Below are 24,957 nucleotides of genomic sequence, written 5' to 3'. Positions count from 1 at the left end.
TAAAAAAAGAAACCCCTTTCTCCACCCCAAGATCAATGGATTTGAAAAGTCCCTAGGTTATATGATTCAAACCATCTCTTTGTAAATTACAACAAATAAGGAAAACAATTTCACTTTATTTTGCAGTAACACATGCCCATTAAGACAATTAAGTAAGTAAAGCATAATGAAAAACATGTAAGATCGGCTCCAGGCTGGTTGCTCAAACATCACTGCTGGTAGCAGTTTGGTGCCTCATCTTCTAGCTCTTTCCTCTCTGAAGAAGTACTGAGAAAACCATTAGTGATCTTTGAAATGCCACTCAAGTGAAAATAAGAGATCAGGAAGGGGCATGTGCTCCACCTGGCAGGTGAGTTTCTGCTTCTGCGCTTATCCAGACAGCCCAGTTCCCAGGTTGGCAGAAGCTGAGGTAGCTCAAGGTCAGAGAGGTATACTTAGATTAACCAGGAACACAAGTAGAAGACAACAGCAAAGCCAAGTTTGGAGGCCGAGCAGCTGTGAGCCCAGCAACCATCTTTGCTCGTGCAGCTCTAAGTGATGTGAGTATATAATGTTCAGACTTGAGGTTTTCAGGCCGATTTCCCTGTGGATGGCTTTTTGACTCCAGTCCCACATAGCCACACAACGAGATGAAAACCTCAGGAATAAGCTCTTGTCAGGGAAGTCTGAGCCAAGTCCAAAGCTTTGAAGTCAGAAATGTTAAATCCAGTTTAAAGGCCTCGGGATGGCCTTTTGTGGCATGGGAAAGGGGTCCTCCAGGAACCAGTGTAGCCACTGATCCAGCCACAGCCATGGCCCCAGGACTCAGAATGCTACTGAATTTGTCCATTTTGTTCATACCCACTCTGCTTTTCTAAGAGGCCATAAAGAAATAAATAATGGGCCAAGAATCAGATCCACTTGGTTGGGTGAGTTTCTGAATGTTCTGGGAAAATGACTCCTTTTTTCCCCCCACTTTGAAAAAGAGTATTTCTTTAATTTTGCACAAGGGCTTCTTAATATGGAGCAAGAGTATGTACCATTCTTGTGTGGGATTTAGAAACTTACTTGAGAAAGGGTTCCAAAAAATGAAATGAAATAAGGATGATTGAGGCCTTTTGGGCAGCTGCTGTGGGGGCCTTGGCCCTTCTTCATGGAAATTCTACCAGAGGAAACAACTGCTTTGGTGTGGCCTAGTAGACAGGGAGCCTCCCAGCATGGTTTCTGCCTGTCTTAGAGCTCCAATGTCAGTCTTTTGAACTTTCTGTTCCCTTCTGACTCTTTCCTTATTAGTCTGAGGGTTCCCTGAGAATATGGAAGTAGATGCTTGACGAATTATTTTCCCTAGCTAAAGCTCTCAGTCCTGCCTTAGGCCTAGTTTTGACTTGACCACTATCGCCTGTCAGCTTGGAAGATCCTTTGCCAGCTCGGCCTCAGTGCCCCACTTTTGAAATGAATGGGCCAGGTTCTGTGTGTCCATTTCTGTCTCAATAGTCTCTGATCTTTCAACAGAGTGGCTCAGGGAGGAGGGATCTGATAAAACGTGGAAGCTTGTGAAGTTAGTTCAGGAAAGACTACAGGACTGAGGGCTCTGGCTATCAAGGACCCCTGCAAAATTCACTCTTCTGGAGTGAGAAAGCCATCCTTCTTGTTTGGGTTCCCAAGAAGGGGATTAAGTATGAGTCACCGTCAGCAGGATGATCTACAGCCTTGGTATACCAAGTGTGGACCCTGGAGCTTCCACAGCATCACCTGGAGCTCATGAGGACTGCAGAATCCCAGCCTCCCCAGGCCTCCTGAATTAGAATCTGCATCATAACAAGACTACCAGGTGATCTGTGGGCATACAAGGGTGGGGGCAGGGGGAGGAGATGGCTCATCCTCTAATGCTGGCTTGCTCTCTCGAGGACACAAGATGAAGATATGTGTTTCTGTATCATTTAGCTCTAGGCTATTCGTTTTCTGTTAAAATCACATCTAATGTACAGCTTTTCCTCTTAGAAGAAAATCCTAGTAACCAAAGTCAACCCAGCTAATTATTGTCAGTGATTGCAACAAATTGTGAAGACCGTGCTTAGAAGGCCTTCAGTGCCCAGGCCTCTGGCTCCTGCTCTGACTGGACCTATACCACTAAGAATCACCTGGGAAGCTTGCATAAAATGCCTAAACCTGGAACCAGCCCGATCCAGGTAGTTCAGAATCTCTGAAACAGGCTTGTGTATTCTTCTTATTTTTTTAATGACACTTTGAGTGATTTCACATGCAGCCAGGGGTGAGTACCACTTAGATTTGAGTTGCTGGTTTTGAGGTATGAACAGATTTATAAAACTAACCATGAAAATTTCAAAGCTCTTCTTTCTACCACCAGTTCTCATTTGTATCCCTCATCCCAACCCCATATTTTACTTTTTCCCCTTTGACCTACTTTAAATCTGCTGCTTCCAATCTTTTGTGGGCAAGGAACCAGAACACTGACTTTATTGGCATTGTGAGCACCTGAGGCCTTGCCACTGGGCACGTCTTAGAAGCCCTGAAGGGTCCATGTCAAGCTTCCATGCTCCAGCCTGGAGTGGGATTTTTGGTTATTCCTAGATCTGGGCCATATTCCAGTTAATTAAAACTGTAGATGAAGTGAGGGTAAAACAATGCTATTACCTTTACACATAAGGGATGAAATTGTACCTCTAGACTAATGGAGAATCTGGGACAAGGATATTTAAAGTAGAACTTGGGGACTGGTCCTAGTACTACCACCGCTTAGCTACCATCTCTCTCTTTAAACTTAGCAAGAGTTTTCTTTAAGTTCTAAGTGCTTCTCCAACTTTCAGGTGCACACGAGGATCTTGTTGAAATGCAGAGTCTGAGTTGGTAGGGTTGGGGCAGTCCCTGATATTCTGCATTTTTCAAACGTTTCTAGGTGAGGCTAATTCTGATGTGCTATGAACCACCACTGTGTGGCAAGGCCCTAACTCCACCCTGTCCCCATGCACAAAACAAATGCAAACTGGCAACACAACCCATCACCCCTGCTCACGCATGCCCAGTAGTGGACGCTGAGAAGCTGTAGAGTGAGCACTGAATTTGTGTCATTCATTTCTTGACCCTGAGATTATTGCACATTTTGGAAATTTCCTACAGTATTTTTGGTGTTTCATATCAACTTATTTTTTTCTTCTAGTTCCACTCTTAATCTTTCTTTAAATTTAACTTGGTTATAGTAATTTCCCCTCAGAAACATATTTCATATACTGCATCTTTTTATTCCTCCTCAAAAACTGGCTCACAATCTTCATGTTTCTAGATAAACTGATATAATATCTTGACTATGGATTTCATTCAGATTTACACTGAAAATGTCCTTTGTATTTGAAAATGTCCTTTGTATTCGCAAAGTATCTTATGACCTAACTTTTAATATTAGGGATTTTTATATGGAATTCTAGTTGATTAACATGTGTGGGGCTTGTTTTTATGTGGGCAGTATAGGCATATGCTCCATAGGTCTGGGTTGGATAGGAACAAGCTTGTTTATTTTTCCAACTGTTTAGCCAGTCTCCCAAACACTGCTGAATAATGTATCCTTTTATATAAGATTTCTGAACAATCTGTCCTTCTACACAAGATTTCAAAGATTATTCTACACAGACAGAGAAATTAATCTTAAGTAGGTTCCACCATTATTCGATACATAGTTCCTGTGTTGAAACGGGGCTGTTTCTGGGCTCACTCTCTCTCTCAAAAAAAAAAAAAAAACAACACACTTCCAGAGAAATCATTATGAATTTGGAATACCTCGTGGGGTGGTTCCTACCGCCTTTTCAGTCTTTTAAAAAATCGTTTAGCTATTGGTGAACTTTTACATTTCTGTATGTCTTCTCAAGACTTTTTTTTTTTTTTGCATTTCACTGAATTTATACATTGGGGAAATTTTTTTCTTTAATTGAACTTTATAATATCCTCCATGGAAGTGCTGCATATTTTTGTTTAGTGTGTTTCTTCCTGTTTAACGATTTTGTTGTTTTCATATTTTACAATTGTTGTTTTCATGAATTAAAAATTCATCAAATTTTCAGGTACTGGGGATTGAACCGAGGGGCTACTACAGAACGACATCCCCAACCTTTTCTATTTTGAGACAGGGTCTTACCAATTAGCCAAGGCTGGCCTCCACTTTGCTTTGCTTCTACCTCAGCCTCCTGAATTGCTAGGATTACAGGTGTGCACCACCATGCCTGGCTAAACTCTTATATTAGTTTATGTTTTTTTTAATATTTTTTAGTTATACATGGACACAATATCTTTATTTTGTTTATTTATTTTTATTTGGTGCTGAGGGTTGAACCCAGTGCCTCACAAGTAAGAAGCAAGCGCTTTACCGTTGAGCCACAGCCCCTCTTGTATTAGTTTCAATGATTGGTTTAGCAGCAAATTATAGCTTTCCCCTGCTTTTCTTTTTTTTTTTTTTTTTTTTTTTTAACATTTACTGTTTAATTTTCGGCGGACACAACATCTTTATTTGTATGTGGTGCTGAGGATCAAACCCAGGCCGCACGCGCACTACCGCTTGAGCCGCATCCTCAGCCCCTCCCCCGCTTTTCTTTTCCAGTACTTATATACCCCTATGTCAATCTGTCTCTTAAGCAAGTGTTTCATGTAATGGAAAGCAAGTGTTTTATGATAGCAATCCTCATTTAAAAATTATATCCCAGATATGCAGTGTTTTGGGGGTACAGGCATGGGTTTGGAATCATGTTGCCTATGTTCATATCCCATCATGTTGTGGTGTCCCCCCAAAACTCCTGTGTGAGACAATGCAAGAAGGTTTGGAGGAGAAATGATTGGGTGTAGTCTTAACCTGAGTGGTAACTGGAGGCAGGTGGGGTGCAAGGCTATGGGGTACATATTTGTATCTGGCATCTCTCTCTGCTTTCTGATCGCCATGTAAGCTGCTTCCCTCCACCACACTCTCCCACCATGATGTTTTGCCTCACCCTGATCCCCAAGGAATGGAGTCTGCTGTCTGTAGATTGAGACCTCTGAAACCATGAGCCCCCAAATAAACTTTTCCTCCTCTACAGTTGTTCTGGTGAGTCCTTTTAGTCATAGCAGCAAAAAAAAAAAAAAGCTGACTAAAACACATCAGCAACTTACCAAGTTCATAACATTGGGCAATTCACCTCCCTCCTCTGTGCCTCTCGTTTGTTGTTTGTAACATAGGGATAGGAATATTGCAGCTACTTCATAAGGTTTTTATGAAGATTAAAATAGCAAATATTTGTGGAGTGTTCAGAACAGTGTCTCACATATAAGTACTCAATTAATGTTTGTTCTTATTATTTTAGAAATATAAAAAAATACAATTGTTGAAAAGACTCACCAGATTGTGGAACAGTAGAAGGGACAAAAGTGAAGCCTAGAAGATGATCTGGAACTCTCTATGAGTACCTCAGAGATAAAAAGTTAGAAAATATGAAATTAAGAGTCATGGAGGATAAATATACAAATACCATGACCCATTTAATAAGGATTCTAGAAACAGAATAAAAATCAAGGGAAAGCAAAATTTGAAGAGACAGTTGACAAGTTACCAAAATTAAATAATGTCTATGTCATGAGAATAGAGTAAATTAGGAAAAAGCTATCTAGAAACACATCATAAACTATCAGGAATAGATGCTTTTTAAAAAGCATCAGAGAATTCAATTCAACAGACATAATTTTCTCATTGACAACACTGGCTGAAGTACAAAAATAGTATCTGTAATGGGTTTGAATAGAATTTTTTTTTTTCGTGGTGCTGGGGATTCAACCAAGGGCCTTGTGCTTGTGAGGGAAGCACTCTACCAACTGAGCTAAATCCCCAGCCCTGAACTAGAATTTTACATCCAGCTAAACTATAATTCACATGTGTGGATGAAGTGTGAGCAACTCTCATTCCCTAGACCCTATGTGGGACATAGTCAGCTCCTTAGCAGGAAGAAAAGAAACTACAGAAAAAATGAATGAGATATAAGCAACAATGGAGGTCAAACACTATTATATTGTCCAAAAAGGATAAAGGTTGCTAATTTTTTAAAAAATATGGAAAAAAATCAAGATAATGTGAATGTGGGGAAAAAGTGAGATCAAAAGAATGAACAAATGTAAGTAAATCCAAAAGTTCTTTTATATGGGAAGAATAAACAAACTGATTTTAGTATGAAAAAATACCTTTCAATGTCTGGGTAAATATAAGAAAATCATTAGAAGGTTAAAGACAGTACATGTTTTTGACTTTTTTGGCAGGATAGGAGGAGTTAAAGTCTGAATAATCTTTTAAGTGAAAATTCCAGGAAAGAAAATATCTTACAAACCTTTAAAACACATCTCTAACTTGACAAGTAAGTAATAGAGACCAAAGCACCAAAAAACCAAGGGACCAAGGGACCAAAGACACCAAGGGAGCGCAGGAACCCAACGTGTCATGGGTGACCCTGAAGTTTTCAGCCCTAGGGCAAAGGCTAAACCCTGCAGACTCTGAGCTTCCAGTCTTCCCTATTGGATGCTCTCTTAACAAAATCCTTCACAAATGTTCACATACTCTTCTTTTATTCTAATTTGTTTTTTTTTTAAATACTTTTTTAGTCGTAGATGGACACAATACCTTTATTTTGGTGTTTATTTATTTATTTTTTTATGTTGTGCTGAGGATCCAACCCAGTGCCTCACCCATGCTAGACCAGCGCTCTACCCCTGAGCCACAACCCCAGCCTCTTTAATTTATTTTTAACTGACAAAAATTGTATTTGTTTATCCTAGAAAAATGTGGTGTTTTGAAATATGTCTATGTTGTGGAATGGTGAAATCAAGTTAATTAACATATGTCCTCATATATCCTTTCTTTGGTGTGTGGTAAGAACACTTAAAATCTAACCTCAGCAGTTTTCAAGTATACAATATGTTATAATCAACTAGAGTCACCATGATGTACAATAGATCTTTTGAACATATTCCTTCTGGGTAACTGAAATTTTAAATCTTTTGACCAACATCTCTTTATCCCCTAATCTCTAGCCTCCAGTAGCCATCATTTTTCTGTTTCTATGAACTTCTTCAGATTCTACCCATAACTTAGATCTGTGCTGGCTTACTTCCCTTAGCGTACTGTCCCTCGTGCTCACCCATGTTGTCACGGCAACAGGAGTTCCTTCTAAGGTTGAATAGTAATCTGCTGTGTGTCCACATTTTCTGTATCCATTCATCCACCCATGGTCCCTCCGTGGATTCCGTGTCTTGGTCAGTGAACAAGGGAGGGGCAACATCTCTTTAACATAGGATTTTATTTCCTGTGCACGTACACCCAGGATTGGGATTTCTGGATCGTATGCGAGTTCCAACTGTAATTTTTTTGAGAAACAGTCATACTGTTTTCCATAATGACTATACTAATTTACATTCCCGCCAACAGTGCACAAGGGTTCCATTTTTTCTACCTCCTCGCCAACATGTGTTATCTTTTGGCTTTTTGAAAATAACCTTTCTAGAGAGTGTGAGGTGGGGTCTCATTTGGTTTTAATTTGCATTTCCCCAGTGATTTATGAAGTTGAGCATTTTTTCATCTGCCTGCTCACCGTCTGTATGGCTCCTTTTGAGATGAGCCCATTGGCTCCTTTGCCTATTCTAATCGGGTTATTTGTTTTTCTTGCTATCACGTTGTTTCTTATGTATTCTGGATATTAATTCCTTATCAGATGTGTGGTTTGCAAATATGTTCTCCCACCCTGCAGGCTGTCTTTTCATTCTGTCATATTGCTTCCTTGATTGTGCAGAAGCTTTTTAGTTGAATGTTTTCCCATTCGTCGCGTTTTGCTTTCCTCGCCTGTGTTTTGGGAGTCGTATCCCCCAAATCACTGCCCAGACCAATATCGTGGAGCTTCTCTCCTCTTTCCTTCCAGTAGTTTCATTTTCCAGTCTTATGTTTAAGTATTTAATGCATTTGGGGCTGATTTTTGTATATGATAGGAGATCAGGGTCTGACTTCATTCCTTTGCCTGTGTTTATCCAGTTCTACCAGTACGTTTATTGAAGAGAGTGTCTTTGCTACTGTGTGTGTTGCTGGGCATCTTGGTTAATAATCAATTTACAGTAAACGTGGCATGTTTCTGGGTTCTCTATTGTGTTTGCTGATCTATATGTCTGTTTGATGCCAGTACCATGCTGTTTTGATTACTGTAGTGAGGTGGTGAAGTTTTGAAGTCAGGTCATTGTGATTTCTTTTGCTAGAGATCAGTTTGGTTATTCAGGTCTTATGTAGTTCTACATGAATTTTAGACTTTCTCTGTTTCTATGGTAAATGTCATTTGAATTTTGACAGGGATTACATTGAATTTGTAGAGCATTTTGGATAGAGTGGGCATTTTTAACAATATCAATTCTTCTAATCCAGGAACATAGGATAACTTTCCATTTATTTGTATTTTCTGCAATTTCTTGCATTAATGTTTTGTAGTTTTCAGTGTGTAGGTCTTTCACCTCCTTGGTTAAATCTATTCCTAAGAATTTTTTTTTTGTAGCTATTGTAAACAAAGTTGTTCCTTGATTTGTTTTTCAGATATTCATTATTAGTATATAAAAATGTTGTTGGTTTTTGTGTTTTGATTTTGTGTCTTGCAACTTTACTGAATTCATTTATCAGCAGCAGCTTTTTGCTGGAATCTTAAGGGTTTTCTATATATAAGATCATGTTGTTGGCAAACAAAGACAATGTAACTCTTTCCTCTCCCCTAGGATGTCTATTATTTCTTTCCCTTGCCTAATTGCTCTGGCTAGATCTTCCAACACTGTATGAGAGCAGACATCCTTGTCTTGTTTCTGATCTTAGAGGAAAATGTTTCAGCTTTTCATCATGAAGGATGATGTTAACTGTGAGTTTGTCGAATATGACGTTTACTGTGTTGAAATGTGTGACACCATTTCTGTACTTCATTGTGGATAGTTTTTACCATGAAAGAATGTTGGATTTCATCAAATGCCTTTTCTGAATTTATTGAGGAAACCATACTGTTTTTGTCCTTCATTCTGCTATTGTGGCACATCACAGTTATTAATTAGCATAAGCTGAACTATCCTTGGAACCCTGGGACAAATCCCGCTTGGACATGGTGAATGTCCTTTTAATGTGTTGTTGAATTCAGTTTGCTAGGATTGTGACATTATATTCTTCGGGGATTCTGACCTGTAATTTTCCCTTTTTGTAGTAGCCTTGCCTGGCTTTGGTATCAGGGAATGTTGGCCTCATAAAATGAGCTCAGTACTCTTTCCTCTTTAACTTTTGGAAGAAGTTTGAGAAAAATGGTTCTTAGTTCTTCTCTGAATGTTTGATAGAATTTAGAAATGAAGCCCTCAGGTCCTAGGCTTTTCTTTGACAAAAATCTTTGTTACTAATTTTCTCCTTTATTCATCATTGGTCAATTCCAATTGCCATTTCTTCATCATTCAGTCTTGGTAGGTTGGAGGGTCTAGAAATACACCTGTTTCTTCTAGGCTACCCCAATCATTGACATAGAATTAATTGTTCATAGTAGTCTCTTACGATCTTCCTATTTCTGTGGTATCAGTTGTATTTCATATATTATTTCTGATTTTATTCATTTATGTCTGCTTTCTTTTTTCTTAGTCTGGCTAAGGATCCATCTAATTAGTTTATCTTTTTTTTTTTTTTTAAAAATAGCTCTCAGTTCCTTTGATCCAGTGTTTCTGGGGTCTCCGTTTCAATTTATTTCTGCTCTAATCTTTAGTTCTTCTTTTGGCTAATTGGGCTTCATTTGTTCTTCTTTTCTAGTTCCTTAAGCTGTACCTCCAGGTTGTTCACCTGAGATCCTTCTTCTTGGGTGTAGGTGCTTATTGTTTTTTTTAAAACGTCCCTCTTAGAATTGCTTTTGCTGCAGCCCCTCCCTAAGTTTTTGGTTTGTTGTATTTCATTTCCATTGGTTTAAAAATATTTTAAAATTTCTTCTTCAATCCATTGATTGTTTTGTGTGAATGTCATTCAATTTTCACACAATTGTGAATTTTAAAAAAATCCTCTTATTATTGATTTTTAGTTTCATATCATTTTGGTTGAAAAGGTAATTAATATGATTTCAATTTTCTTAAATTTATTAAGATTTTTTTAGCCTTATACATGACCTATCTTGGAAAATGTTAGAGAATGTTCTGTGGTTTTTGAGAAAAAAATGTATATTCTGCTTCTTTGGGATGGAATGTTCTGTATGTATCCTACCTGCCTTTAGTCTAACGTGTAATTCAAGAACAATGTTTCCTTATTGATTTTTCTGTCCAGGTGAACTGTCCATTGAAAGTGAGGTATTAAAATCCTTTACTAATATTGTATTGCAGGCCATCTATCTCTCTGTTCAGATCTATTGATATTGGCTTTTTATATTTAGTTGTTCTGATATTTGGCGCATATTTATTTACAATTGTCCTATCTTATTGATGAATTGATCCCTTAGTCATTATATTGTGCCTGTATTAGTCTATTTTCAATTGCTATTACAAAATACCTGAGAAATACTTTATGAGGAAAAAGGATTTATTAATTTTCCAGTTGTGGGCATTCAAGAGCATGGCACCAGGAGGACTATCTACATCACAGCATGATGGATGTCATCATGTCATCAAGGCAGTGCAGGGGAGGGTTGAGATCTCATGAAGAAGCCAGAGGGATTCAGGGGACAGATTTGCTCTGCTATGATAGCCCATTCTCACAAGAACTAAGCCACAGCCTGCAAGAATGACATCCAGAGGGTAGTACCCCAGTGACATAACCACCTTCCATTAGGCTCCGCCTCTTAAAGGTCTCACTCCCTCACCACCCCACTAGTCATCACACTCCTGGATCACAAACACTTGAGGAATGAGCTCAACCCATAGCCAGCCATAGCGATGACCTTCTTTGTCTCTTTTTAACATTGTTTGGCTTAAAGCCTACTTTGATGGGAAAAAAAAAAAGAAGCTATCCTGCTCTCTTTTGCTTCCTGCATGCATGGAATGTCTTTCTCCATCCTTCCATTTTCAGTTTGTGCGTGTCTTTAAAGGTGGAGTGAATCTCACAGAAGCAGTGCATAGTTGGGTCTTACCTTTTTTCTTTTAATCTATTCAGTTATTCCTTATTTTTTGCCTGGAGAATTCAATCTGTTTGCATTCAAGGTGATTTTTGATAAGTAAGAACTTACTATATTGCCCTTTTGTTCATTGTTTCCTGGTTGTTTTCAGATCCTTTGTTCCTTTCTTGCTCACTTGCTGTTTTCCTGGAGATCAGATGATTTGTCTCTAGTAGTGAGTTTTGATTCCTTCCTTTTTATTTGTGTGAATTTACCATAGGCATATATAAAGGCATATATAAAACTTGTTATAATTATAACAGACTATGTTAAATTAATAACAAGTTTAATTGCTTGAAAAAACTCTATACTTTTACTTCATTCCCCCTCCCCATATTTTATATTTTTGATGTCCCAATTCACCTCTTTGTATATTATTTATCCCTCCACAAAGTATTATTGTTATTATTATTTTAGTGGTTGGCCTTTTAAACTTCATGTTAAAGATACAAGTGTTTTATATACCATTATTATAATTGTAGAGGATTCTGAATTATGTATGATGTGATTTTACTGGTGAGTTTTATACTTTCATGAGGGACAGCTTTGTAGGGTAAAGTGCTCTTGGTTTGACAGGTTTCTTCCTCCTTTTAGTACTTTGAATTTGCCATCCTACTCTCTCCCGCTTATAGGTCACCTGCTGAGCAATCAGCTACTAGGTTTATGAGAACTCTTCTATATGTGATTTGCTTCTTTTTCTCTTGTTTGTTTTATGGTCATTTCTTTTTCTTTTATTTTTGAGAGATATTATTTTTGTAATATGTTTTGGTGCAGACTTATTTGTATAGAATCTGATTAGAGACATTTGATCCTTCTGTGCCTGGATATCTTTCTTTCTTTTTCTTTTCTTTTCTTTCTTTCTTTTTTTTTTTTTTTTGTACTGGGGATTGAACCCAGAGGCACTTAAAAACTGAGCCACATCTCCAGACCTTTTTAATTTTTATTTTGAGACAGGGCCTCACTATGTTGCTAAGACTGGCATTGAACTTGGATCCTCACAGGTGTGTGACACCATGCCTGGCTTCAGCTATTATTTACTTACGTAAGTTTTCCATTCCTTTCTCTTTCTCTTTTTCATGAATTCTCACAATTTGAATATTTGATCTCTTGATTTGTCCCATAAATCTCACAAGATTTTTTTTTCATTTCTTTGTTTCCTTTTTTTTTCTTTCCTCCTCTTATTATATATTTTTGATTAACCTGTTGTCAAGTTCATGGTTTTTTCTTCTTCATTAGTTCTGCTGTTGATGTTCTCTATTGCATTTTTTATTTCATTCATCGAATTCTTCAACTCCAGAATTTCTATTTTTTAGTCATTTTAATGTCTCTGTTACGTTTTTAGTTTTGTCCCTTTATTGTTTCCCTGCTCTCATTTAATTATTTCTCTATTTTTCTTGAAGTTTGTTGAGCTGACTTAAGACAATTATTTTTGAATGTCTTCTCAGGCTTTGTACTTCTCAATTTCTCTGGAGTCAGCTACTGGGGGATTATCATGTTCTTTAAGAGGTCATATGTCTTCTTGATTTGGCATGTTTCTTGCTGCCTCCCCTTGATGGCTAAGCATTGTCTAAGTGTATGCCTTAGGGCCTAGTGTCTCCGTGGAGAGACCTCTATGGGTTTGTGTGGAGTGCTTGCTGGATAGGATGCAGTTGGTGTGTCACCAGTAAGGGATAGGAGGGTAGTTTCTGTGCATCTCTGTCAGCTCAGGTTGGCATTGTAATGACTGGTAGGACCCTCAGCAGCCAATATTAAATGTCTGGGGCAAAGGTTGTTGGATTTTCAATGCTAATAGTTGTTAAAGTCCTTCAAATTTCTTTTTCTCTAACTAAGGAAGTTGTGATCCCTCTTGGCATTAGGTCCAGCCTGTGAAAGCACTGTGTTAGTGGTAGCATCAGTGTTTCAGGAATGGCACCTGTGTAGTGTCTATGACACTGGGCATAAATGGAGGGAATACTGTTCAGGGTTCTGAACCCTTAATGGAACTGACGCTTAGTGTATAGGTAACCCTGCTGTTGCATTAGTAACTAACTCTATGCAAGGCAGGAGTGCTTATGAAGTATTGGGGGAGCCAAGAATGGGAGCATAGCTGTAGTCAGAATTACAGTGGGGCCAGGGTCCGGGCAAAGCCAGTTTTCTGTGTCAGCTGAGCTGGTTCCCAAAGCATGGGCACATGCAGAATGTGTCAGTCATCTTTTCATCACTGTGACCGAAATTCCTGACAGGAATCAGGAGCATTGACTTATTTTGGCTCATGGTTTCAGAGGATTCAGTCCACGGTCAGCTGGCTCCAAAGCAAAACCTCGAAGCACAAGGGCACGATGGTGGGAAACTTCCCAGATCATGGCAGCCGGGAATGAGGAGGGGGTGGAGAGAGGAGAGGTGCGAAGAGGAGAGGAGGGGAGGGGAGGGGCCAAGAGGAGAGATGAGAACCAGAGAAGAGAAGAAGAGAGGAAAGGGTCAGGGGCAGAAATAATCCCAAAGGCCGTGCCCTCAGTGCCCACTTCCTGTGGACGTGTCCCATCTGCCTATCTTTTTTTTTTTTTTAACTTAAACAACTGGAACTTATTTTCTCATAATTCTGGAGTTCTGGAATCCAAGATCAAGGTGTTAGTGGGTTTTGTTTCTTCTGAGAACCTCTTGGCCTACAGATGGCCACTTTCTTCCTGTATCATCCCAGGATAACTGTGAATTTAGCAGGACTTGAACTCTCTCCATAGTCTCTGTGGTGAGCTTTCATTAGGACCTACCCATGAAACTTCCTGAATTACCATCTCTATGGTTTTTTATAATGCCCTGGTATACAAATTGCTTAGCTGTCTGACCTGATTAAATTTGGGCTCCTTTGCAGAAATTATTTTTGTGGCAAATCTTGGAGGACTTTTCCCACCCTGGTAGGGCTCTTCTCGGGCATTCTCTCTGCTGAACTAGTTGGCCTACGGTTTAGAGTGCTACCCTTAGTTAAGTAAAGCTGTTATTTTCAGGTTCTCCCTTAAACTTGAACCTCCCCGCGTGGTTTAAAATAAAATCGGTGCCTTTGGGGAGAGCTTCAGAGTTCTTTTTCCTGCCATTGCCTCTCCTCCTGGGCAAACTCTCTGAGCCTCTATTGAGGCACTGAATGTTGCAGTAATCCCTGCGCCTCCCAGTTTGCTTCTCCCATCAGGGAACCTCTGCCCAGAATTAGGGCAATGCTGGACCAAGTATTCTCAGCTTTCCCTGCACCACACAGAGTCACCATCCCATGGATAAGGCCTTGATGAAGACAGAGCCCTAGGTCCCCCGGTCATACTCACCAGTCACTTATGGTTGGAGGAAATGAGAAATGCCGCTTGCCTTCCCCACCATGCAGTAAGGTCAACATTGGGGCTGAGGGAAGGAGCAGCCCCATCCACTTGGCTGTTGGTGCTGCGTGAAGAGTCTGTCAAGCCGAGCTCCCATGGGTGAGAGGACGGCAGTGGGTGGGGCTCACCTTCCCCCAATTCTTACCTTTTTGAATTTGAGTATATGTTATTGAATAAATGCTTCCTTCTTTGCTGTATGCCCATAGGTTTTCTTCAGAGACTTTATTTTTTTTTTTTTTTTTTTTTCCTCTGTAAATATTTTTTATTATTTTTGCCATTACATAACCCCTCTGAGCAAGAATGAAGGTAGGATAAAGCATTTTTCAGTGAATCACCAAATAAAGAAAGATGAGAACAAATACATCATTATTATACTCATGAATTTCAAAGCACCATACTTTCAGAGTTCTTTTAAGAAATTTAATTCTCAGAGGTAGAAAAGAATAGTTGAAAAAATATTCACTTTTTTTTCCTGAAACTTGCCACCCAGATAAAATATCCAAGCAAATTATTTTTTTTGGAATGACAAACATTAGGATGTCTTGGTACTTATTGTCAATAATAGATGTCTCAATGTTAGTAGGAATAAGTAAGAGGATGTCATTCTCAAATCTTCCAGTCTTCATATGCCAATACTAGACACCCTCAAATCTTCCAGTCTTCATTTCTGATCATACTGAATTTCATAAATATTTTCAGAATATGCTTAGAGTCCCAATCATATTACTAAAGACACAGACTATGTTCGTCCTATAATTTCTCAATTTTATGATGCATATGCATTTTTTTGTTCTGATTTTTTTTAGTTAATATCTATTATTCATAATTCAGCTTAAATGCAACCTTTTCCACTTAACAGGTGTTGAAAGTCTCATTAATGAAAAGGCTCTGGGGCATTATATTGGATCCCAGCTCATCAAAGTCTTCTATTGGATCGCTCTGTATAAGTTCTTTCACACAGTCTTGCTCTTACATTGCTGGTCTCTTACGATCTTGGATTTCACACAAGAGAAGATTAAGAGCAAACGGTGACATTTCAGGAAGGAACACGAGGCAAAGAGATAGTGAGCGAATCGGAATTCATGTCTCCATTTGGAATACAAAGAGAAAATATGGGTCTGAGAGCTCCTTGGAAGGTGAGAGAAGAGAAATTATAAACAAGGGATCGCTCTGTCACATTGTAGAATGATATCTGCCCATACTCATAATCTAGGAAGACTCCCACTTTAAGCATTTGCTTTCTCAAGCAGACCTTTTTTAAAGGGGGAAAGACCCAGAAGGTGTAATTGGTCCCCATCAAGGATCCTGTGAGTAAGACTTTGGAAGCTTCAGGCATGTTGCCCTTTCTGTCTGCGGAGTCCTCCGATATGCCCAACTGCCACCTGGTTGCCTTTTCCACATCGACCTCCCAGTAGTGCCTCCCTGAGGTGAAGCTTTCCAAACCCATCACTGTAGCACTGAAGTCCAGTCTCCCTGGGTGGCACGGTACACCCTGCTGGAGATTTCCAACTCTCACTCTTCTCAGGTCCTCAGATAAGACTAGGCAGGGATGAGCTGTTTCAGGATCCAAAGTTATATGTCCTTTCCAAATAATACCTTGCATTCTGGAGCAGTGTTAAGGCAGACTCCGCACACTTGTTCTTCAGCTCTGAGGTGATCCTTTGGAGGCTGCAGAGCTGTTCAGAAATCTTGACTTCACTCTCCTTCAGTTTATTCATGTTCTCTCTTCCCAAATAGTGCAGTCTTTGTAGCATCTCCTGGGACTTCTCCTCCAGCTCTGTGGCAAATCTGTTCAAATGATTCAGACTGACTCCTCTTATGTTTGAGTCACATTGGTATCTGTGCAATCTCAGGAAGTTCAGATCATTCTCTTCACTCAACAACCGGAACTGCATGCTATATTCAGACTCAATCATCGTTTTAAAATTCTGCTCCTCTTCCTGAATCACCCTCATTCTTTCTTGCTCATCAGTCAATATGCTCTTAGCTACGTCAAGTTTCATTCTCAATGTGTTCAATATTTCCTGGAATAATTTCCTGTAATTCTCAGCAGCTTCTTGTATCCCATATACTACGTGATTCTTGTGCTCCTGGGACTGGAAGCACTTGCCGCAAAGTGTGACTTGGTCATTGTCACAGAACAGCTGTGGTGGTTCCAGGTGTGTCTCACAATAGGCATCTTCTCTGATATTGTGTTGTAGCTGGGGGTTGAGCTTTTTAGACATCCTGCTTTGCTGTCCCTTGAATTTGCAATCCTTCTGCCTCAACCTCCAGAGTCACTGGGATTATAGGCCTGATCCATCACACCTGTCTGTTGCAGTTTTGCTTCTATCACAGAAGAGATGTCTCTGGAGAAGGGTCCGAGGAGTTTCCAGAGGAGAGGGAGAACTCAACTTAGGACCAGCAGGGTTCTTGGCATAGCAGATGGAAAAGAATTCCCGCCTGAGCCAGGCAAAGGCACAGACAGAGGTTTACAGGGAAGGTAAGACATGCATTCAGAGGAGAAAGCTCTTCAGAGACTTTAATTTGTTGGTTGTTTGGTTTGGTTTTTCACACTTTTCATCAACTTTTCTTGTTTCTCTGAAGTGGAACAGATTTGACCAGAAGATAGAATTTGGTGTCCTCTCTGACACAAGTGACCCCTGTATTTGCTACTGTACATGAAGTCGTTGTACCAAGTTTCCAGTAAAATCACCTCTGACTCTAGAAGTATTTGATTCTGACCTGTATAAAAAATATTCTAGACTATTTTAACTAATGGACATGATTACTTGGGTTTATAGATCTGGATTGGTGCTTTTAGAATCATGGAATCCCCTTCATAAACTTGAGATCATACAGCATGTTTAATAGCATAAATGTACTTTTGATCGATCATTTGTAGTAATCCAAAGTTTCTCTTTTCGTTGCTGGTACCACGTATTCCACCACCGTGTTAACAATGTGACAGGAGAGGATTAAGTGGGCATAAAGCTAAAATATATTTGTAAAATTCCTTTCTTCTGCCTTTCATTTTTACCAACTCATTTAAATTACTAATCCATCCAGTGCGTGTGTCCACCGAAGAATTCAGAGCCCCCAGAACCGATCATTTCATCTCTGAAGATGGCTGCATTCATCACCTAACACGTGAGCTTTAGGGGGACATTGACACCTTGGCTCTGTACCCAGAGTGTACACTAGCTTGACATGGCAGCGGTTCCGGTGTCCATGGCACGAGTAAGTGCAGTGTAGCCCCTGAGCCAGTGTCAAGGGGTCGGACACTCATGGGGCGGCCATACTTGGTCGTCAGGGACACTCTTGAGAGAACAGGTGGTGGTTATGGTCCTGAAGTGTCACAAAAGTGGCTTCTTCTTGGGCCGCCCAAGGGTTGGTCCTCTCTAGGGTTCCCTGTTGACAAAGGATGTTGGTTACCTCAGTGACTGAAGAGGCCGGTTTCCTCTGAGGCACAGGTCACTGGACTCCACGAAGTTCCCTACCATCTGGCGATACAAATAGCCTCCGCCTTTCTTCTCTGTTCCTAGGAGTCCCTGGAGCCCCAGGTGTGCCGACCTCTCCAGCCATCCTTCCTATTGGATATTCTGGGATCTTGTACTCTACTGGGTAGCTGTAGATTCTTTAACAGGTCCTTGAGCCCTCCCAGGGCTATGTTGGTTTGTGGATTGCCATCGATATTTGTTTTATTAAATATCATTTTTGTTGGGGGAGGGGGTGAAGATTAGTCTCTTACACTGCACAGTCTTTTTTTATGCCTATTTCTTCTTCCTGGATTCACTTCTTGCTACAGTGATTTCTCTAAGAGCACTTTTTGAAAGCCCATGTTGTGGTAGACTTCTGAAGATATACTGTCCCCCAAGTGTCTCCAGTGTCAACACGTGGCTATTGAGCACTTGAAATGTGACCCATCTATACTGAGATGTGCTGTGAGTCTAAAGTGCCTACTAGATTTTAGAGACTTGACACATGTATACACAGACACACACACAAAGGTTGGTGTTATTCTTACCTACAAATATGCCAACTTTCCTCATTGAACTTATAAATTTTGGCTTTTAATCTTTTTTAACAAAAAGTTATCAATTTCTCAAGACTCTGTGTGATATGCCAACCAGTGGGCTCTGAGCAGCACCTGAGAGTCTCCCTCAAGAGCAGAGACCCGTGTGGCAAAGGTAGCCTTTAACTTATCTAAAAATGGTGCACAGAGCTTTTCAGAGACTATCAAGCTCTGGGAATTCTTCTGGAAAACTGAGGCTGCTATGCAAGTGTGCTCTGGGCAAGGATGATGTCACAGTAGCTCCAGAAAAGAGACATGTTTTTATATTTAATAAGGATTGGGGATCAGAATAACCATCAGGGAACTTGGGATGCAGAAGCCAACACTCAGGTGTGCCTGGGAAGGGGGCATTTGGGACCCAGGCACACAACACAGAGCCTGGAAGACAGCTGAGATGCTGAGACCAGGCCAGGTGTCTAGGCAGGTAGAGCCACCAGGTAGTGCTGAATTGATCAATAGATGCCAGCCTTGTGCAAACTCCTCCTTTAGGAAGCAGAGCTGAGGAAGATTAACCAAGATCACACACTTGTAAACATGGGTTTCAAGCACGTTACTATTAAGGAGTGTAATTGCAGAGGCTGAATCATGGAAGATTCACTAACAGGCAAAGTAGAACGAAAATAGCAACACTATTTATTTGCGTCACTGGGAAGGGAGGGCAATTCGTCACAAGGCAGATATCGCAACCTGACTTTCAACACAGGTTTCAGGGGCTGATGTGAAACTGAATTGCGTTCAAGGGAGTTGAATGCAAAATTTAGTTTATATGTAAATATAGGACTTTTTCTAGAGAGAGGGTCCAATATTCTGCAAGTGAAGAAAGCCAATTCAGTTGGTTTATTTTCCCGATAACTCAAGTTTTCCCTCTCCTTTAAAAGAACTTGAAAATATCATTTCAGGGTGGGGAATCTCCCTCTATGTATCTCCAATAGGTACCAATAAACAAAGCTTCTTTTACCGACTGTCTCAGGCAAGGTAAGCGCATCATGGTGGGATCTGGCATGTCCACAGGGAGTCCAAACATGCCCATCAGGCTTGCCATCGCTGAAGAGTGAGATGGTGACCCGCCCCATCGAAACTCCTGTCGGTTTTAGTTTTAGGTACTTCAGAAAACATTTGTGCCTTTTCTTCTTCCCCTGCTGTCCACCATGCTTCAATGGCCTCTGGGTATCTTCATTGTCCTCCTCTTGTCTAATTTTACACGACACTATCTGGTTGAGGAACTAAAGACAGAGAAGCCTGAGTAACGGCCATTCTTGAAGCTGGAGCCTCACTAAGACCTTGGTTTGTGTCTGTGCCAAAAATCGGACTCCTGGATTTGTGTGGGCATTGCTAGAGTTAAAACTGAGCAAACCAGTTGTGGCAATAACCTTTGGAGATGGGAGTATATTTTTGGAAAATGAAACCAAAGAATTGCTGTTTTTTTTTTTTTTTTTCTTTCAGTCTAATTTATAACCCTCTACTGCCAGCCTTCTCTCTTCCCAGGTCTCTGAGTGCTGCCAGAGAAGGTCATAGCATCTTCCTGATTTTATACATTTATCATGTCTAATCCCAGCTCAGCCCCTTTGGCAGTCTGCTGATTTATTTTATTAATCACATTGATGGTTTCAGACTTTTCTAACTCCTTGGAATGTAAGCTCCATAAGGGAAGAGGCTTTGTTTCTGTCTTGCGTCCTCCAAGAGCAGCCAGGAGACATCCTGGCACAAGGGAGGCACAGAGGAAATACCTGAATGAGCACACCAGCTTCCTGAAGAAACTTACACTGGGGAACAGGCCAAGTCCAAGGGGCTGCCCAGAGCAGAGGTGGGAGTAGCAAAGAGCTACACAGAGCTCCACCTAAAGTCTTCTGTGAAAAGATTGGTAAATTGAATTTCCTGAAGTTAAGAAAGAGCTTCTTTTCACCAGAGAGTAAAAACCCACAGTGTGGAGAAGCTATGTGCAACCCATAGAACTGACCAAGGGCTCATATCCAGACTGCATGAAGAATTCTAAGAAAACAATAAAAGAAGGGGAAGAAGACCTAATTCTTACATTTCATAAGATTATGTCCAAGTGGGAAATAAAAACATGAAGAGACGACGAATGTCATTATTTATCAGGAAACGTAAATTAAGCCACAATGAAACGCCACCCAGGAGAATGGCCAAATGGAAAACATGACCCACTCCTCTCTCCCACTGCTTTTGCTCAAGAATTTTGTTTCCCTACCTTGGTATCATAAAGATATTTGACTCTACTTGAGTCAGAATGTTGAAGTTTTTTATGTCTTACTATGTCTGGAATCTATTTTTGTAGGTTATGTAAAGTAAAAATCTTTTTTTTTTCAATGCAGATTTCCCTAACTCACTGATTCAATAGCACATTCTTCACAGTGGCCCTATGATACCACTTGATTATATGTCAGGCTATTGTACATATGGATACATTTCTGGACTGTCTATTATGTTCCGTTTTCCTATTCGTCTATTTCTACATCAATAACACAGCATTTTAATTAGTACAGATTTATGATTAAGCTTGATATAAAAAGTCCCTTTCCATTTCGCCTTATGTGTGATTCCTGTTGCCTTCCTGGGAGGCAAGAGGAAAACCTTATTCTCCACTGAACCGGCATGGCCTGTTGTGGTCTGGCGCTGGGCTTCTCCTGGTCTCCCTCCCTCCACCCCCACCCACACTCTTGGTTACAACCATAGCGAGATCTGCTTAGAGGGCCAAAAGGCACACACAGGCCACTTGATTGTGTGCCTGCTCCGCATGCGCTGTCTTCCACCCAGATTGTCTTTCTCCTCCCGGTCCCTATTGGTGCTTTAAAGTACAATTTGCTTCCTGTAGGGAGCCAGCACCCTGGGGGTCTTAGGTGTCCCTCCCAGTTTCCACACCTCCCACCCTTTTCTTTGACCTTCGTGTAACCCTGCTGTGCTAGGACCCTCGATTTGCTTGTTTCCCTGTAGCACTGAGGGGGGTCTTTGAAGCAGGGCTGTGTCTCCCTCATCTCCATATTCCTAGGATGTCATCAGAATTTAAAACGTTTCTCTTTTAAAGAAAATTAAAAGGCAAGCCACAGACTGGAGCAAATAGCTAACTGGCGAAGGGCTTGCATCCTAAGTAGGCGAAGAGCTGATGGATTCAATGTTAGAATATAAACAATCCAGTTTTGTTATTTTGTTTTTGTTTTTTGTTTGAGGAATTGGGGATTGAACTCGGGAGCACTCGACCACTGAGTCACATCCCCAGCCCTATTTTGTATTTTATTTAGAGACAGGGTCTCACTAAGTTGCTTAGCTCCTTGCTTTTGCTGAAGCTGGCTTTGAACTTGCCATCCTCCTGCCTCAGCCTCTGGAACAGCATATGCCACCATGCCTGGACATAATCAATTTTTTTTTTAAATGAGCACTCACTTTGAATAGATGTTGTGCAGCGTAAAATGTGATTGGCTAATAATCACCTGAAAAAAAATAGTCCAGCAATAATTGGGAAAATGTAAATTAAAACCATAAGGAGATACCACTACACACGTCTTATAGGTATTTACCCAAGAGATCTGAAAATAGGTATTTAGGTAAAGGTTAGTATGCAAACATTCATGGAACATTGTTCCTGATGCCAACCAAATCCAGTGTGTGGAAAAACAACAGGAACATACTTACAAAACTTACCCTTTGCTCTCTATTATGCTACAGTTGAAAGGTTTGGTTGTTGAAATTAAATGGCCATTAAACATTCAGTAAGGAAAAGAGAAGGTTTATGGGATGCCAACAATGAAGAGCTGTAGGTCTGGCGGGGCTTGGATGCTATGCAGATTGGAGGCTGGAGTAGTCCGCAGGCCCTGGGGTGGTCCAGGGGCTTCCTGAGTGGAGAGGCACTTGAACAGCTCTGCCCAGAGCGTCTGGGCTTTGGATGACAGGGCTCTAAATAAAAGATACCCTTTGAAAAATAGGCCAATGATGTAACAGATTCTTTCCACCTAGAGAAATCGGACCTTGGTATAATTCCTGAAGGAAAAGTTTAAAAAGGAATCTCAAGAAGGTGTCACAGTCGTGGAGAGACGGAGAACTTCCTGTTTGATTCCAGTAGACGTACTTATTTTCTGAGCCTCAGTGTCTCTGTCTGTTAAATAAAACAATTCCCCTTCTGAGAACTAAATACGATGGTTGGCGTTGATGTTAGTTTATTTAAAAGGTGCCCCAGATGGGTTTTATTAGTCCCCAAGTAAATGTCGTATTATAATTTAGGCTTAGCTATAAACAAGCCTGTTTTGGACCTCCTCCCCAAATGCCTGTGGGGGGACAATGATAAATGCGTAAACAGCAGACTCTGGGCTTCCTGTCCCCAGGATGGAACTGCTGTACTTCAGCACAAAGGCTGAGGTTTCAGTGCCGGGATGATTCAGAGAGGTCCCGAGCGGGTCTGCGCTCCTTGTGCAGCTTATTAATTTAATTCCCTCTGGTTGCTCCAAACTCTGTCTAGAGATGAAGCAGCACTTTTATTTGAGGACAAGCCAGCTCACAGTGGGATCATGGGTCCCCCGATGCTAAAAGTGCTTGGTTTGTCAGACTCTGCAAGGTTGCTCCCTCCCACTGAAACCCTGGAGGTGCAATGGCATGAGTTGCAGGATTCCCAGGAAACAAGGGATGAAAGGTGAAGTCAAACCTGATTGCCAAATCTGCTGCTGCTTGGGATTTTCCACTTCTTGCTTCGTCTTCTACAGTAGCCTAAAACTGGGCTCCACTGAATTATTTAGGGTAAATTATCCTCCTGGCTCTAGATTCTGCTTTTCACCCCTGATACCACAAAGAGTTGTTCTAGTCTGTGAATCTGAGCAGGTCACTGCCCTCCGGATAAATTGCAATCTTGACAGCAGCCATGTGGGATTCTCAGAGATCTGGCCTTGCAAAGGCCTGAAACAGGGAGTCGTTGAGATGATTCTGCCCACAGGGAGGATGATGGTGGCCCACAGAGCAAGGGAGCTGAGATGGTGGGAAATGAACTACTGAAAAAGCTGTAAGAAAGTAGAATCCACGGGAAGTAAAGTAAAACCTCAAGAAATAGTAGAATCTGCAGGAAGGTAACCATCTGACTAGGTGGAGAATGGCAAGGTAGGAGCACAGCGTTTCCCCAAATGCTTTCCTGGAATTGGTGTGGACGGGGTGCCATCCACTCAGTGGGGAGTATAGGAAGAGAGCGGGTTTTCTCTTCCTGGGCCCCCCAGCAACAGAACCTGAGAGGAAGGCTCACAATGAAGTTTCTGATTTTGAAGATACAATGCCGGAAGTGAGGAATAAGAACTCAGGGAAGTGACGTTGGAAGGAGAGAAGCCAGCCCAAGGAAGCGTTGGTAAGCTGATTACCACTGAGCGTGACCTGTTGCTGGACCCTGTGGACTTCCGAGTCACTTTATGAAATGCATCTCAGGACCATTCCCCTCAGTGCCCAGGGGTGTGGCACCATGGGATAGGGCCCAGGAGATGCATATCCTCGCTCTGAGTCAGGGCCCTGCCAAACGACATCTGGGTAAAACCCGTGGAAGCTTGGGGAATGGCCATCACAGTGGTGGCTGGATGAGGAGAGGTGAGGCTGAGGGTGAGACCTGGCACTCTGTTTTGGAGAGATGTGCAAGAGGCACCCCGTATGCATTTCAAAGAAGAATGTGTTAAAACAGGAAAGACTTGATTTGGGGTGGGGATTTAGCTCGGTGGTAGAGGGGTTGCCTAGAATGCAAGAGGCCCCGTTCAGCACCAAAAAGGAAAAACCCCAAAACACAAACTCTACCCAAGAGGAGCCTGCAGTCCTCATGGGAGGGCAAATAATCAGACAAATTACACATCAAGGTGAGGAGTGTGCTGGGCCCGCTGGAGTGTCTGTTAACTTTCTGACCAACTTTACTGGGAAATCAGTAGCTTAACGCTCACAAAAGTAATGTGAGGACATATTATCCCCCTCCTTCCAAGGAGGAAGAAAAGGTATCTCAAAGTCCAAAGTGCTAAGCTGGTTAGTGGCAACATTGCCGATTTGCACAGGATGTGGATGTGACGGGTGGAGGGGCAGGGCAGCCACGAGTTGGTTCTGATAACTCTGCGTGTGTCCAGGACCATCTGGCCAGAGGTTTACAAACACGGTTTCATACATGATGCTAACACAGACGGGAGGGATGGTCCCCACCTTCATTTTACTGCAAACAGCACAGAAAAGTGAAGCATCTTTCTCCAGGTCACCCAGGGCTAGTGGCAGAGCTGTCACAGCACCCAGGCAAGCTGATGGTCAGGGCTGCGTATCTCCCCACCTCTGCACCATCAGTGGTGGCCAGCTCTGGGGGAGGGAAGAGCAGCAGGCCCTGGGACCAGTGCCATCCAGCACATCTCCTGAGCTGGCACCGCGGGACACACTCAGCTTTATCAGCAGTGATTTCCTCTCTGCAAACATTTATTTAGGCTGAAGATTAAGG

General features: G+C 41.3%; 1 protein-coding gene across 1 annotated transcript; it reads right to left on the bottom strand.

The window, feature by feature from the left end:
- Window positions 1–15,497: 15,497 nt before the first annotated feature.
- On the bottom strand, window positions 15,498–16,686 carry LOC124090416 (probable E3 ubiquitin-protein ligase TRIML2). Its single transcript, XM_046441109.1, is given in 2 exon segments — window positions 15,498–16,041; window positions 16,043–16,686. Coding segments are annotated over 2 exon segments (1,188 nt in total).
- Between the last annotated feature and the right edge of the window lie 8,271 nt (window positions 16,687–24,957).

The sequence above is a fragment of the Marmota monax genome, unplaced genomic scaffold (genome assembly GCF_021218885.2).
Source record: "Marmota monax isolate L192 unplaced genomic scaffold, Marmota_monax_Labrador192_F-V1.1 WCK01_AAM20220418_F8-fsc00017, whole genome shotgun sequence".
In the NCBI taxonomy this organism is placed as follows: domain Eukaryota; kingdom Metazoa; phylum Chordata; class Mammalia; order Rodentia; family Sciuridae; genus Marmota; species Marmota monax.
This window is presented reverse-complemented; position numbering and strand designations above follow the sequence as displayed.